The sequence below is a fragment of the Salvelinus sp. IW2-2015 genome, linkage group LG2, assembly GCF_002910315.2.
Source record: "Salvelinus sp. IW2-2015 linkage group LG2, ASM291031v2, whole genome shotgun sequence".
NCBI lineage: Eukaryota > Metazoa > Chordata > Actinopteri > Salmoniformes > Salmonidae > Salvelinus > Salvelinus sp. IW2-2015.
In genome coordinates this window covers 3,219,896-3,233,658 of record NC_036839.1, presented here as the reverse complement: position 1 = coordinate 3,233,658, position 13,763 = coordinate 3,219,896, and the positions used below count along the sequence as shown (strand labels likewise).

Here is a 13,763-nt window from a genome sequence, read left to right as displayed (position 1 = left end):
GCGACCAGCCACCCGGACAGCTGATAAAACTGTGGGTTTGCACAACCAAATAATTTCTGCACAAACTGTCAGAAACCGCCGCCAGGAAGCTCATCTGCATGAAGTTTTGAACAGACTGCAGTTCGGCATTGTAACCGACTTCAGTGGGCAAATGCTCACCTTCGATTGCCACTGGCACGCTGGAGAAGTGTGCTCTTCATGGATGAATGCCGGTTTGAACTGTACCAGGCAGATGATAGACCGCGTGTATGGCATTGTGTGGGCGAATGGTTTGCTGATGTCAACGTTGTAAACAGAGTGCCCCATGGTGGCGGTGGGGTTATGGTATGGGCAGGCATAAGCTACGGACAATGAGCACAATTGCATTTTATCGATGGCAATTTAAATGCACAGAAATACCGTGACAAGATCCTGTGGCCCTTTGTTGTGGTATTCGCAAGGATCTGTACACAATTCCTGGAAGCTGAAAAAGTCCCAGTTCTTTCATGGCCTGCACACTCACCAGACATGTCACCCATTGTGAAAGTTTGGGATGCTCTGGATCGACGTGTATGACAGCGGGTTCCAGTTCCTGCCAATATTCAGCAACCTCGCACTGCCATTGAAGAGGAGTGGGTCGACATTCCACAGGCCACAATCAACAGCCTGATCAACTCTATGCAAAGGTGAGTCACGCTGCATGAGGCAAATGGTGGTCACATCTGACACTGATCCACGGCCCTACATTTTTTGAAGCTATCTGTATTCCCATTCATGTGCTATCCATAGATTACGGCCTAATGGATGTATTGCAATTGACAGATTTCCTTATAGGAACTGTAACTCTGTAAAATCTTTAAAATTGTTCCATGTTGCGGCTATATTGCTGTTCAGTGTACATGTATTCAAATATCTGTTTTGATGAAACAAACAAAAAAATCCATAGAAACTTTGATTTCACAATTTAAGCATTATCATGGCATCCATGAAAGGTTGGTTTCTGCTGCTCTGCATGCATGCGCTCCTAAACCCTAGTCCATACAGAAGGTGTAAGTATCGGGTCCTGTCCCTCTCCTCCCCTTCAGTCTAGAACAGCATGTTGAGATACTGGAGATCCGTGTAGGTTCCACCCACCATGGTCTCTCTCTGCTATGATCAAAGCACCTTCTGGTCCGAAACACAAGGCCGTTTTTTAGAGCTTGACTGGGTACTTTATCACTTTATCCAGAAACCAACCTGTTCATCGTGCAGGCTTTCCACCTCAACAGTGAAATGAAAGTTTCAATCAATAAACCTATCATCAAGACCTATCTCATATCAAATCTAATTGTATTGGTCACATACAAGTGTTTAGCAGATGTTATTGCGGGTGTAGCGAAATGCTTGCATTTCTAGCTCCGGCAGTGCAGCAATATCTAACAATTTCACATATACCCAATACACACAAATCTAAGTAAAGGAATGGAATTAAGAATATATAAATATATGGATTAGCAATGTCAGAGCAGCATAGACTAAGATACAGTATATACATATGAGAGGAGTAATGCAAAATATGTAAACATTATTAAAGTGACTAGTATTCCATTTATTAAAGTGGCCAGTGATTTCGGGTCTATGTAGATAGGCAGCAGCCTCTAATGTGCTAGTGATGGCTGTTTAACAGTCTGATGGCCTTGAGATAGAAGCTGTTTTTCAGTCTCTCGTGCCAGCTTTGATGCACCTGTAATGACCTCACCTTCTGGATGATAGCGGGGTGAACAGGCAGTGGCTCGGGTGGTTGCGGTCCYCACCACCCTCTGGAAAGCCCTGCGGTTAAGGGCAGTGCAGTTGCCATACCTGGCAGTGATACAGCCCGGCAGGGTACTCTCAATTGCGCATCTGTAAAAGTTTGTGAGGGTTTTTAAGGCACCAAGCTAAATTTCTTCAGCCTCCTGAGGTTGAAGAAGCGCTATTGTGCCTTCTTCACCACACTGTCTGTGTGGGTGAACCATTTCAGTTTGTCAGTGATGTGTATGCCGAGGAACTTCAAGCTGTCCACCTTCTCCACTGTGGTCCTGTCGATGTGGATGGTGGGGGGGGGGGGGGGGGTGCTCCCTCTGCTGCTTCCTGCAGTCCACAATCATCTTCTTTGTTCTGTTGACATTGAGTGAGATTATTTTCCTGGCACCACACTTCGAGCCCTCACCTCCTCCCTGTAGGCTGTTTCGCCATTGTTGGTAATCAAACCTACCACTGTTGTGTCATCTGCAAATTGATGATTGAGTTGGAGGCGTGCGTGGCCACACAGTCATGAGTGAACAGGGAGTACAGGAGTGGGGCTGAGCACACACAGGGCCCCAGTGTTGAGGATCAACGAAGTGGAAGTGTTGTTTCCTACCTTCACCACCTGGGGGCAGCCCGTCAGGAAGTCAAGACCCAGTTGCACAGGGCGGGGTTCAGACCCAGGGCCTCGAGCTTAATGATGAGCTTGGAGGGTACTATGGTGTTGAATGCTGAGCTATAGTCAATGAACAGCATTCTTATATAGGTATTCCTCTTGTCCAGATGAGATAGGGCAATGTGCAGTGTGACGGCGATTGCATCGTCTGTGGATCTATTGGTGCGGTAAGCAAATTGAAGTGGGTTTAGGGTGACAGGTAAGGTGGAGGTGATATGATCCTTGACTAGTCTCTCAAAGCACTTCATGATGACAGAAGTGAGTTCTAGGGGGCGATAGTCATTTAGTTCAGTTACCTTTGCTTTCTTGGGTACAGGAACAATGGTGGGCATCTTGTAGCACGTGGGGACAGCAGACTGTGATAGGGAGAGATTGAATATGTCCGTCAACACACTAGCCAGCTGGTCTGCCCATGCTCTGAGGATGTGGCTAGGGGTGCCGTCTGGGCCGGTAGCCTTGCGAAGGTTAACACGCTTAAATGTCTTACTCACGTCGGTCACGGAGAAGGAGAGTCCACAGTCCTTGGTAGCYGGCCGCGTTGGTGGCACTGGGTTTTCCTCAAACCGGGTGAAGAAGGTGTTTAGCTTGTCTTAGCTCATCTTAGTTTAATCAGGTGTGACAGTGCTGGGCTGGAGTAAAATCCTGCACACCATAGCTTTCTGAGACCAGGATTAGGTGACCACTGCTCTACACAGTTGCATTAACATTACATGAAATGTTAACATTACAACATTGTTATTCAAAACACGGGGACAAATCAGATTTCAGACAAGCCCCGCCAAAGCAGAAATACTGCAAACACATGGTGACAAATAGTGTACACAGAGAGAGAAAAAAAACACAACAGCTGAATTATTTCTGACAAAATATTTATTTCATTATTGAAACAATTCAGACAGGAAAATTGTCAAACGGCAAACAACGAAGTGTTGCGGTGGTCTCAAAAGTCTCACAATGTTGGGAAAGTGGTCAGTTAAACAATGTTGGTTGTCTTTTCTGTCATGACAGTTTTATGCTACCAGTTCTCAGTCTCAGAATTAGAAGTTAATCCATGTTTCTCAAACYTCAAATTTAGTTGTTCCAACCATCACATTTTGAAGTGATTAAGGTTAAGTTTAGGCATTAACTCTGAATTGTTATGGTTAAGTTCAGGCATTATCTCCAAATGGTTAAGGTTCGGGATAGGCTTACGCTCATCCATCATCCCCAACACCCTTAGTACAGCGTTTCCCAAACTCGGTCCTCGGGACAGCAGATTAAAATGATCAAAGCTTGATGATTAGTTTATTATTTGAGTCAGCTTTGTAGTGCTAGGGCAAAAAACTAAACATGCACCCCTTGGGGTCCCGAGGACCGAGTTTGGGTAACCCTGCCCTAGCAAAACCAAAACCTACTTGAAGGTAACGGCACTCACTGTTGCCACCAGTGGCCGGTTTCCACGTCATCTCCCTACMTCCTCAGAAATGGATGGACATCGAATACTGACTTATATCAKGGGTGACCAGGCTGGCTTAWTGACAGAGACTTCAAGGATTACTGTGAGATCAAAGTCAGCTGCATAGACATACCTCTGCTAGAGTCTATATTGCAGTGGTTGAAAGAAATGCCTTCACTGTGGTCCATTGAAATTCACAACACTGTGGTCCATTTTTATAATGAATTAAAAGTCAAATTAAACTGTCTTGGTCATTGTGGGGAATGGTAACATGTCTCACAGCCAAGGGAGGTGGCGGCTCCGCAGTCACAGAAWCTATCATCCAAAATAAACCCCTAGCCCCATTTCCCTAACACTTCCTGACCCATTTYAAGATCAACAAGAAATGGATGGGTAAAAGTAATATGGAGTGAGGCCCTGTTTGAATACTTCTAAAAAGAGTCCTTCCTTCCTACCTTTCTTGAAGTAATCGTTGATCTGACATGACAGGATGGCTGTAAGCACAGTTTGCAATCACCCATCCCTGCGTCATGTCAGATCAGTGAACCTTTAGTATTTAAACAGGGCCTCAGTGTCTAGTGGTTGGGGAAAGAGTTTGATTCTAGACTGGGCAGGTATTTCATTGATTTATTTTCTTTATTGGTTTCAAGGTTTGTCTCCAAGTCACTCAGTYACACACAGGATGGCATCCAGGAGGTTGTGTGTGTGTTTGATTTGCACTGAGGTGAAGCCGTGGCTCTTCAGTAGGAGGCTGTATTCGGAGGCGCTCCTTTGTCTCCCCTCMGTCATACTGAGGGCCTGAAGCAGGCCTCTGCTCGGCCCCTTCCTGTCCTCATCCAAAAAGATCTCACTCACCAGCACGCAGCAGCCTGGGACGGATATGGCGTACACAGGATGTACGCATACATATTTAACGTTGTGTATACAATCAGTATTTACATTAGCATGTGAAAGTCACATTCATAATATGCAATAAAGGCATTTTGAACTATGATACACATAATTTGGACTAGTCAATTTTTTTAATAAGGCAATAATACAGTATTTCTTAAAAAGCAGAAACAGTCAGGTACCTAGGCTAGTCTATGATGTGTGCCCTCTGCTTCTCACTTTTGATTTGAAGAGTTTAACATGCAACTTGCACACTGTTAAAACACTACGTTGTTATTATAACCTTGTGGTTCATTCCGTTTAGGCTTGAGCCAACTCCTCTGTGTTCATTCAAGTTCATTAGAACTTATTTAATCTGCCTAATAAACTTATGCTTTTTACACACTTTGGTGGGTGGGCAACATAACAGAACATATCATCGCGTGACTCAAAGTTTACTTTGACATGATGGTTGTTATTATCAATCTTTGGCACATACAGCATAGGACCAGGCTAACTCTTTACACAAGATACACAAAAAATGTCTAGCCAATGTGTGAATCATTATCCTTATCAGGGTCAGAAATCAGAATCCAAAAATAATATATTGTTTTTCACTCTTACCAGGATTGCATGCTTTCGCAATTTTACTCAGCAAGATGTGTACTTTCTCATCCGACCAGTCGTGGAGAATTCTTGCCAGGATGTATACGTCTGCCTTGGGAAGCTCATCTTTGAAGAAATCTCCTGTTCAGACATAAAAAATAAAAAACATTCATTACATTTGACATGTACCCTGACAGAAAACAAATTCATGATCAAAATGGCGCTAAATGCTATTGTGCATCCACAGAACACATTACCCATGATGACAACAGTATTCTAAAATCCATTCCACCCTCTGTAAGTCATTAAACAAACCTGCTACAAAAGATACTCTGTCATCTGCGTCATGTGGCCGGAAGTGACCGCTCATCTCAATGACTTCGGGTAAGTCGAACATGGTCACAGACAACCCCGGGTGTGCTTTGGCAAACTCATACGCCATGGCCCCAGTGCATCCTAGGTGATAGGTAAAACACTGATGATTGGTATGGATTGATTCTGATGGGCTACACRCGATTCTCTATTTAAGAGCATACTTCTAGCCAGAGGCTTTGTAATGTAAATCACAATGAAGATAATAATGGAAGGGCCATTTGAGATTTTACTACAATATTGTAGCAATACAATGTGATGGCCATTTTAAATGGAATTGAGGTTTAGGTTACTATGACCTCACCGCCCAAGTCGCAGGCCGTCTTATACTTGGAGAGGTCAAAGGCCGTCGCCACGTCTCTACCAGAAACCTTTGCGATGCTGTGCATGGCCTTCATGAATCGCAGCTTCACTTCATGTCTGCTGTAGTAGGCATCCTATAACAATGAACAACAAGGACGAAAACAAAAACAGTTACCACTCCAATACTCAGTTCTACAGTTAGAATACAAAACATTAGGAACASTTTCCTAATATTGAGTTGCACCCCCTTTTGCCCTCAGAACAGCCTCAATACGCCAGGMCATGGACTCTACAAGGTGTTGAAAGCATTCCACAGGGATGCTGGCCCATGTTGACTCCAATGCTTCCCACAGTTGGCTGGATGTCCTTTGGGTGGTGGACCATTCTTGATATACACAGGAAACTGTTGAGCGTGAAAATCCCAGCAGCGTTACAGTTCTTGACCCAAACCGGAGCACCCGACCCCCTACCTCCATACCCCATTCAAAGACACTTAAATATTTTGTCTTGCCCATTCACCCTCTGATGGCACACATACACAATCCATGTCTCAAGGCTTAAAAATCATTCTTTAAACTGTCTCCTCCCCTTCATCTACAAGGATMGAAGTGGATTCAATAAATGACATCAATAAGGGATCATAGCTTTRACCTGGATTCACCTGGTCAGTCTATGTCATGGAAGGAGTAGGTGTTCTTAATGTTTGTATATTCAATTGTTTACTTATAAACAATAATACAAAACCATTCTATCTGGTGTTAACTGGATAGAATAATCAACACGTCTCCCACACCTTGACTAGCTGATTCTGCTAAGCTTGAACAAAAAGCTGCCGTACTGTGGCTCTCCAGGAACAAGACTGATCTGCTGAATAATTACCAAGGTAACTGGAATGTGACATGAAACTTGATTGTTATTACCTGGAAAAAGTTATCAGAGGTTTTCCCGAAGGCCTTCTCGTGCTGGTTGGTCCCCTCCCTCACAGCAGTCTCCAGGTGGGTGAAGAGAGGCCACACSAGTTCGTTACAGTGCTGGATGTACCCCTGCAGAGAGAGGGGACCGTCCGACAGCAGGAAATGCCTGGACATCGCTGTGTTTGCGTACTCTAGGGAGAAATTGGCATGTCAGGAGGCATGTCATAAATCACTCCTTGACACACACAGCTTAGACGCCATGAACAATGTCTCGGAAAAAAGAAAGAATATGTCTAACAGAAGAAAACAAATTATAGAGGGAGACAATGTGAGAAGTATACCTTTTCCCGTTCTTTGCAGGAGTCCCAGAGAGACGCAGGCCTCCAGCAGGCGTTCGGTCCCCTTCAAAGATGCTTTGATCCCCTGGGCCACATCCTCAGCCTGCAGCTCCCCTGTCTTACTGCTCCTTAACACGTCAAACACACGCAGCTTGGATGCTGTGAACAACACCTAGGATACAAAACAATAGGGAAAAACGATCAATGCGAGACTAGAGAACAAAGAGGAGCAATAGAAAACTCCAAATCATGTTTAACCTACCTCAAGCAAAAGTAGTTTGATTAATAAGCCTAAAATTAAACTTCATGCAACCTCAGCTTGAACATGAATACATAAACAACATAAAACCTAGATGTATGGAAAACTAAAACATAACAGCAAGGAACTCAATGTTTTGTGATAGTATATACAGTTGAAGACGGAAGTTTACKTACACCTTAGCCAAATACATTTAAACTCAGTTTTTCACAATTCCTGACATTTAATCCTAGTAAAAAGTCCTTGTTTTAGGAAAGTTAGGATCACCACTTTATTTTAAGAATGTGAAATGTCAGAATAATAGTAGAGAGAATAATATATTTCTGCTTTTATTTCTTTCATCACATTCCCAGTGGGCCAGAAGTTTACATACCCTCAAATAGTATTTGGTAGCATTGCCTTTAAATTATTTTACTTGGGTCAAGCATTTTGTGTAGCCTTCCACAAGCTTCCCACAATAAGTTGGGTGAATTTTGGCCCATTCCTCCTGACAGAGCTTGTGTAACTGAGCCAGGTTTGTAGGCCTCCTTGCTCGCACACGCTTTTGGGATTGAGGTCAGGGCTTTGTGATGGCTACTCCAATACCTTGCCTTTGTTGTCCTTATGCCATTTTGCCACAACTTTGGAAGTATGCTTGGGGTCATTGTCCATTTGGAAGACCCATTTGCGACCAAGCTTTAACTTCATGACTGATGTCTTGAAATGTTGCTTAAATATTTCCACGTAATTTTCCTCCTCATGATGCCATCTATTTTGTGAAGTGCACCAGTCCCTCCTGCAGCAAAGCACCCCCACAACATGATGCTGGCACCCCCGTGCTTCACGGTCGGGATGATGTTCCCCCTTTTTCCTCCAAACAAAACGTTGGCCATTATGGCCAAACAGTTCTATTTTTGTTTCATCAGACCAGAGGACATTTCTCCAAAAAGTACAATCTTTGACCCCATGTGCAGTTGCAAACCGTAGTCTGGCTTTTTTATGGCGGTTTTGGAGCAGRGGCTTCTTCCTTGCTAAGCGACCTTTCAGGTTACGTCAATATAGGACCCGTTTTACTGTGGATATAGATACTTTTGTACCTGTTTCCTCAAGCATCTTCACAAGGTCCTTTGCTGTTGTTCTGGGACTGATTGGCACTTTTCGCACCAAAGTACGTTCATCTCTAGGAGAGAACTGCAAAAATCACTGAAGCTAGAGACTCATATCTCCCTCACTAGCTTTAAGCACCAGCTGTCAGAGCAGCTCACAGATCATTGCACCTGTACATAGCCCATCTGTAAACAGCCCATCTATCTACCTCATCCCCATACTGTATTTATTTATTTATCTTGCTCCTTTGTACCCCAGTATCTCTACTTGCACATTCATCTTCTGCACATTTACCATTGCAGTGTTTAATTGGTATATTGTAATTACTTCGCCACCATGGCCTATTTATTGCCTTAACTCCCTTATCTTACCTCATTTGCACTTTGTATATATACTTTTTTTTCTTCTTTTTTTTCTACTGTATTATTGACTGTATGTTTTGTTTATTCCATGTGTAACTCTGTGTTGATGTATGTGTTGAATTGCTATGCTTTATCTTGGCCAGGTCGCAGTTGCAAATGAGAACTTGTTCTCAACTAGCCTACCTGGTTAAATAAATAAAAAAAATAAAAAAGGAGACAGAATGCGTCTCCTTCCTGAGCGGTATAACGGCTGCATGGTCCCATAGTGTTTGTACAGATGAACATGGTACCTTCAGGCATTTGGAAATTGCTCCCAAGGATGAACCAGACTTGTGGAGGTGTACAATTTTTTTTTCTGAAGTCTTGGCTGATTTCTTTTGATTTTCCCATGATGTCAAGCAAAAAAGGCACTGAGTTTGAAGGTAGGCCTTGAAATACATCCACAGGTACACCTCCAATAGACTCAAATTATGTAAATTAGCCTATCGGAAGCTTCTAAAGCCATGACATCATTTTCTGGAATTTTCCAAGCTMTTTAAAGGCACAGTCAACTTAGTACATGTAAACTTCTGACCCACTGGAATACAGTGAATTATAAGTGAAATAATCTGTTTGGAAACAATTGTTGGAATAATTACTTGTGTCATGCGCAAAGTAGATGTCCTAACCGACTTGCCAAAACTATAGTTTTTTAACAAGAAATTTGTGGAGTGTTTGAAAAACAAGTTTTAATGACTCCAACCTAAGTGTATGTAAACTTCCGACTTCATCTGTAAATACATATCCATCCACAGGATACCTTTGAGGCTTTAAATCCATCCATGAGCTCGATCATCTTGCTCAACTTTTCCTTGATGTCTTCCGTCTCGTGCTCCCTCACATTCTGCATCTGCATGGTGCCCCTGCTGGTCAAGTCTGGTGCTGCAGGGTCGCTGATGCCCTGGGGCTCAGCCTCCCCGTTCTCAGAGCACTTAGACAGGTTGTTAACCAACGTCCAGGGCACCTCGCCCTCTCCACACCCACTCTCCTCCTGTTTCACCTTGATGGATGGATGAATGGGATAAATTATAAATGGATTAAATTCAATAAACTTTATTGTCCATGTAACACATTAAAAACAATTAATTGAAAACACCAACATTGACAAATGACAAATTAAGTGTTCTGCAATAATTGCTAAGGGCAAAATACATATTTCAATGCATTGACATGTGTACTGACATTTTGGGCTGTACTGGCTGAAGGGATGTTTTGTCCTTGGCTGTCCGGAGGGCCGTTATGGGTTGGGCTGCCTGAGGGGCTGCTGGCGGCTGGCTCGGCTGGAGGGACCGTGTCGACAGGGCTGCCTTGGGGGCTGGTCTGGGTTCTGTTTTGTTTCAGGCTGCCTGGGGGGCTGAAGATGAGACTCAGCTTCTTGCAGAACTGGTTGAGCGGGAAGCCCACCACATTCAGGAAGTCTCCGTGTACATACTCCACCAGCATACCACCCAGAGCCTGGATACCATAGCCACCAGCCTTGTCCCTGTCACACACACACATACAGAGACCCAGACGCATGCACACACACACACAAACAGAGAAACATACACACACACAGAGACACACACATGTCTCACACAAATTGAGAGACAGTGAGACACACAGAGACAGAGAGCGATAGAGAGGGGCCACATAGTGTCAGAACTGGCCACGGTATACGAGACCACACAGCAGAACATGCTTCTATGATTGATCTAAGGCTCATTGACCCTCACTTATTTCTTTCAGGCTGAAATTATAACACAAAATCCATACCTTATCTAAAGTGACGCAAACATGGACTGGTTGGCTGTATCAAAGTCCACAAAACCATGGGTTCACAAGGTTTGAATTCAGTGAAGTGACCCCAATTGCCTCTGCGAGAGGTGAGATTGGGTTCTAAACGTAGAAAAATCTATTGGCATTACACCATAGCCAGTAATGCAAACAGAAGAAGAGAGGTGAAACTCACATGGGTTCTCCGCTATTGATGTACTCCCAGAGTAAATCGTCAGACAGATCTGCAAACTTCACCTTAGTCTCCTCATAGAAGTCAATSACTTGATAATCAATCTCTTCACCTGGAAAGAACGGGACCTAGTCAGTTGTAAAACTGAATGCATTCAACTGAAATGTGTCTTCCCATTTAACAGTACAGTACGGCAACCCCTCTGAATCAGAGAGGGAACCATTGAATATAATGATATAAACATGTACAACTTTAAGGCAGACAACTTCCCAACCTACCCTTTTACCCATTTTATGTTTAAGGCATACCTTCTTTCTCATGGCAGAGAATGATCGCCACTCCGGTAAAAACACTGTGTTCTTTACCACTCAACCTGTTCAGAAACACAAAAACAAAGATGAAATGGGATAACTACGTTTTCCTATTGTTATTATTATTTTTTTTAAATGTACACAGAATTAGCCAGAGGCAAAATTCTCTCAAAACCTTGAAAGCATTCGGTATGCATCTTGCTTGTCCACTGGCTTCTCAAGAATCAGTCCATCCACTGTCTGAGAAAAGAAGACAACCAATASAGTGTAAAGGAGATAATAACCACTATTATATGAAGGATAGAAGACATTGATATAGCTGACTTTGCTTACAACAACAGTGTCTGCTCCAATCACAATGTCTGGAGTTTTCAGGTGTTTCTAGAACAAATTAAGAAACCACAGACATTCAAAAGTATGTATTGACTTTCTTCAGTGAGGTAAGAATATTAACAGACAAATATGGTAATGATATTGTAATAATAATAACAGTAAGCAAAGGCTTCACTGACAAATGGCATCCTCTTGGCCACCTCCAGGGCCTTCTGCTTGGCAGTCTCCACAGCATACTCATGGGGCATTTTGAACAGCCTCTTGTCTAACGTTTCCTTGAACCAGGATGGGACAACCTCAAATCGTAAACCCTGTGACAAATGGAATAACAAGGCATCGTCACCATCAGATACTACATGTCATTACTGTACCTCAGAGGCTCAGTTTGAATAGGCTTTTTAAAAAAGTTTGCTTTCTTACTCCCTTAACGGAAGTAGTCATTGAACTTTCATGACATGGATAGGTGATTGCAAATGTCCAATAGTGAAACCTTGCTTTCACTTATTCATCCTATCAAAGAAGAAGAGGGTAAGGAAGGAGGCCTCAGTCTTACCACATTGGTGAGTATCTCCAGCCTCCTTGGAGACGCACTAGCCAGGACGACCAGTTTACCGGTCAGCTTGGAAATGACAGGATTCATCAACACCATGGTGACCTCCTCACTGCGCATATACAAGTTAAACATTAGGCTACTAGTTCGTCTCTGTCAACTGTTTGGTGTCAGATGCCTGTGACTTTGCCTTGAAGTAGCGTACATACCATTTGCGGTCACACTTTACTGCCTACATACAATGCACGTATTCAGGTCAATATGCTTTTGTAGGCTACACCTCATTGTTCTCTTGTATCAAAAACACACTGACGTGGAATTTGTGGCAATGGATCAAAGGGCTATCCTTGAATGAACCTATTKATTGACGTTAAATACCTTTCGCACCTATTGGCAATATTATCTTCTGGCTGGTGTAGCTTTTTTGAGAGCCCCGACGATCGTTCTGAACGTTAAAACACATTGCATGCGGTACGGTTTTGGAAACACAAGGAACATACCTTTCATATCAGCTATACATTTTTTTTAAACTAAAGGTTAAATTACTTCACACCTTTATAGGGTTATGGTTAAGGTTCCCACACGACCATTTTCCCATGTTACTGCACTTGTTTACGGAAAACAGAWGGAAGACAGAAGCATACCTGTGCTAATTAGCTAACTGCGTCTCTGAACACGTGTGTTAACAGAAGACATTCACCACAAATGTGTTGACACTGAAAAATACTCCTGCAACTGTGTTAAAATAGTGTACAGTAACTGTATATTTAACATTTGTGAAATTATTTTATTGCATTTGTGAAATTATGTAGAGCGTTTTATGTTTATAGAAGCATCCCGCAATTAAGAATCGATTCAAGTTTAGATTAAGTGTTTTAGCTGCCGGAGCCAATTCCCATTTAAAAAGAAAATGTAAGGTCACTGGACAATAAGGTCGGKGTAACGTTAGGCTCCATTTAGTCCTTTATTGGGCTATCCTAGAATATTCCATGAATAGACCGAATTATTATGTTAGCTGACTTAGAAGTTAGTTGACKACTTAAAAGGGAAAGGTCTGGTTAGTGTTTGTATGGAGCAGTGGTAATTATTGACATGGAAACAAGCAACGTTAACGTTACCATGTTGCACATTTCACTGCTTAGCTTGAGAAACTCTTCCTCAGATCATGCAAGTTCAGCTATTCAGTTACGACATCTCAATCCTCAAGAAATGTTTACAACATGCAGCATACAACCTTGGGCAAAGCTGCTTTTAAGTGTAATTCAATAAATMACACTTTGAAATCTACGGCCGCTAAATGAAAAAAACATTACCTGCTGATCTTCCATACGAATGAATTCCTTGTTGCGCTACAAGAGACAACGCATGCGCAAGCAGAGCGGAAGAAGTATCGAGCGATTCAGCCAATCCTATGACATCTTTTTGCGTGTCATCATAAAACGTACAGTAGCCTACCAGCCAACAGAGGGCGTACATCAAGTAAGAGTAGAATGAATGGAGTTCAATGGAGATTCATGGCAATCATTCCTCATTGCACAAACAATGCGTCAGAATATGGATTATATCATCTAGCTTTCTAAAACATTGTGCTGTCTTTGTCGGCTTGTAATGCTTTATT

General features: G+C 42.8%; 1 protein-coding gene across 1 annotated transcript; it reads right to left on the bottom strand.

The window, feature by feature from the left end:
* Positions 1-4,466: 4,466 nt before the first annotated feature.
* On the bottom strand, positions 4,467-13,493 carry asmtl (acetylserotonin O-methyltransferase-like). Its single transcript, XM_024000647.2, has 15 exons — positions 13,459-13,493; positions 12,149-12,257; positions 11,775-11,906; positions 11,596-11,643; positions 11,438-11,502; positions 11,260-11,324; positions 10,955-11,063; positions 10,186-10,486; positions 9,764-10,003; positions 7,261-7,429; positions 6,926-7,110; positions 6,007-6,139; positions 5,646-5,786; positions 5,349-5,471; positions 4,467-4,723 (listed from the first exon to the last, which is right to left on the bottom strand). Exons 2-15 carry the CDS (start codon positions 12,242-12,244, stop codon positions 4,518-4,520), a joined length of 2,013 nt encoding a protein of 670 aa, XP_023856415.1. The 5' UTR covers positions 12,245-12,257; positions 13,459-13,493; the 3' UTR covers positions 4,467-4,517.
* Between the last annotated feature and the right edge of the window lie 270 nt (positions 13,494-13,763).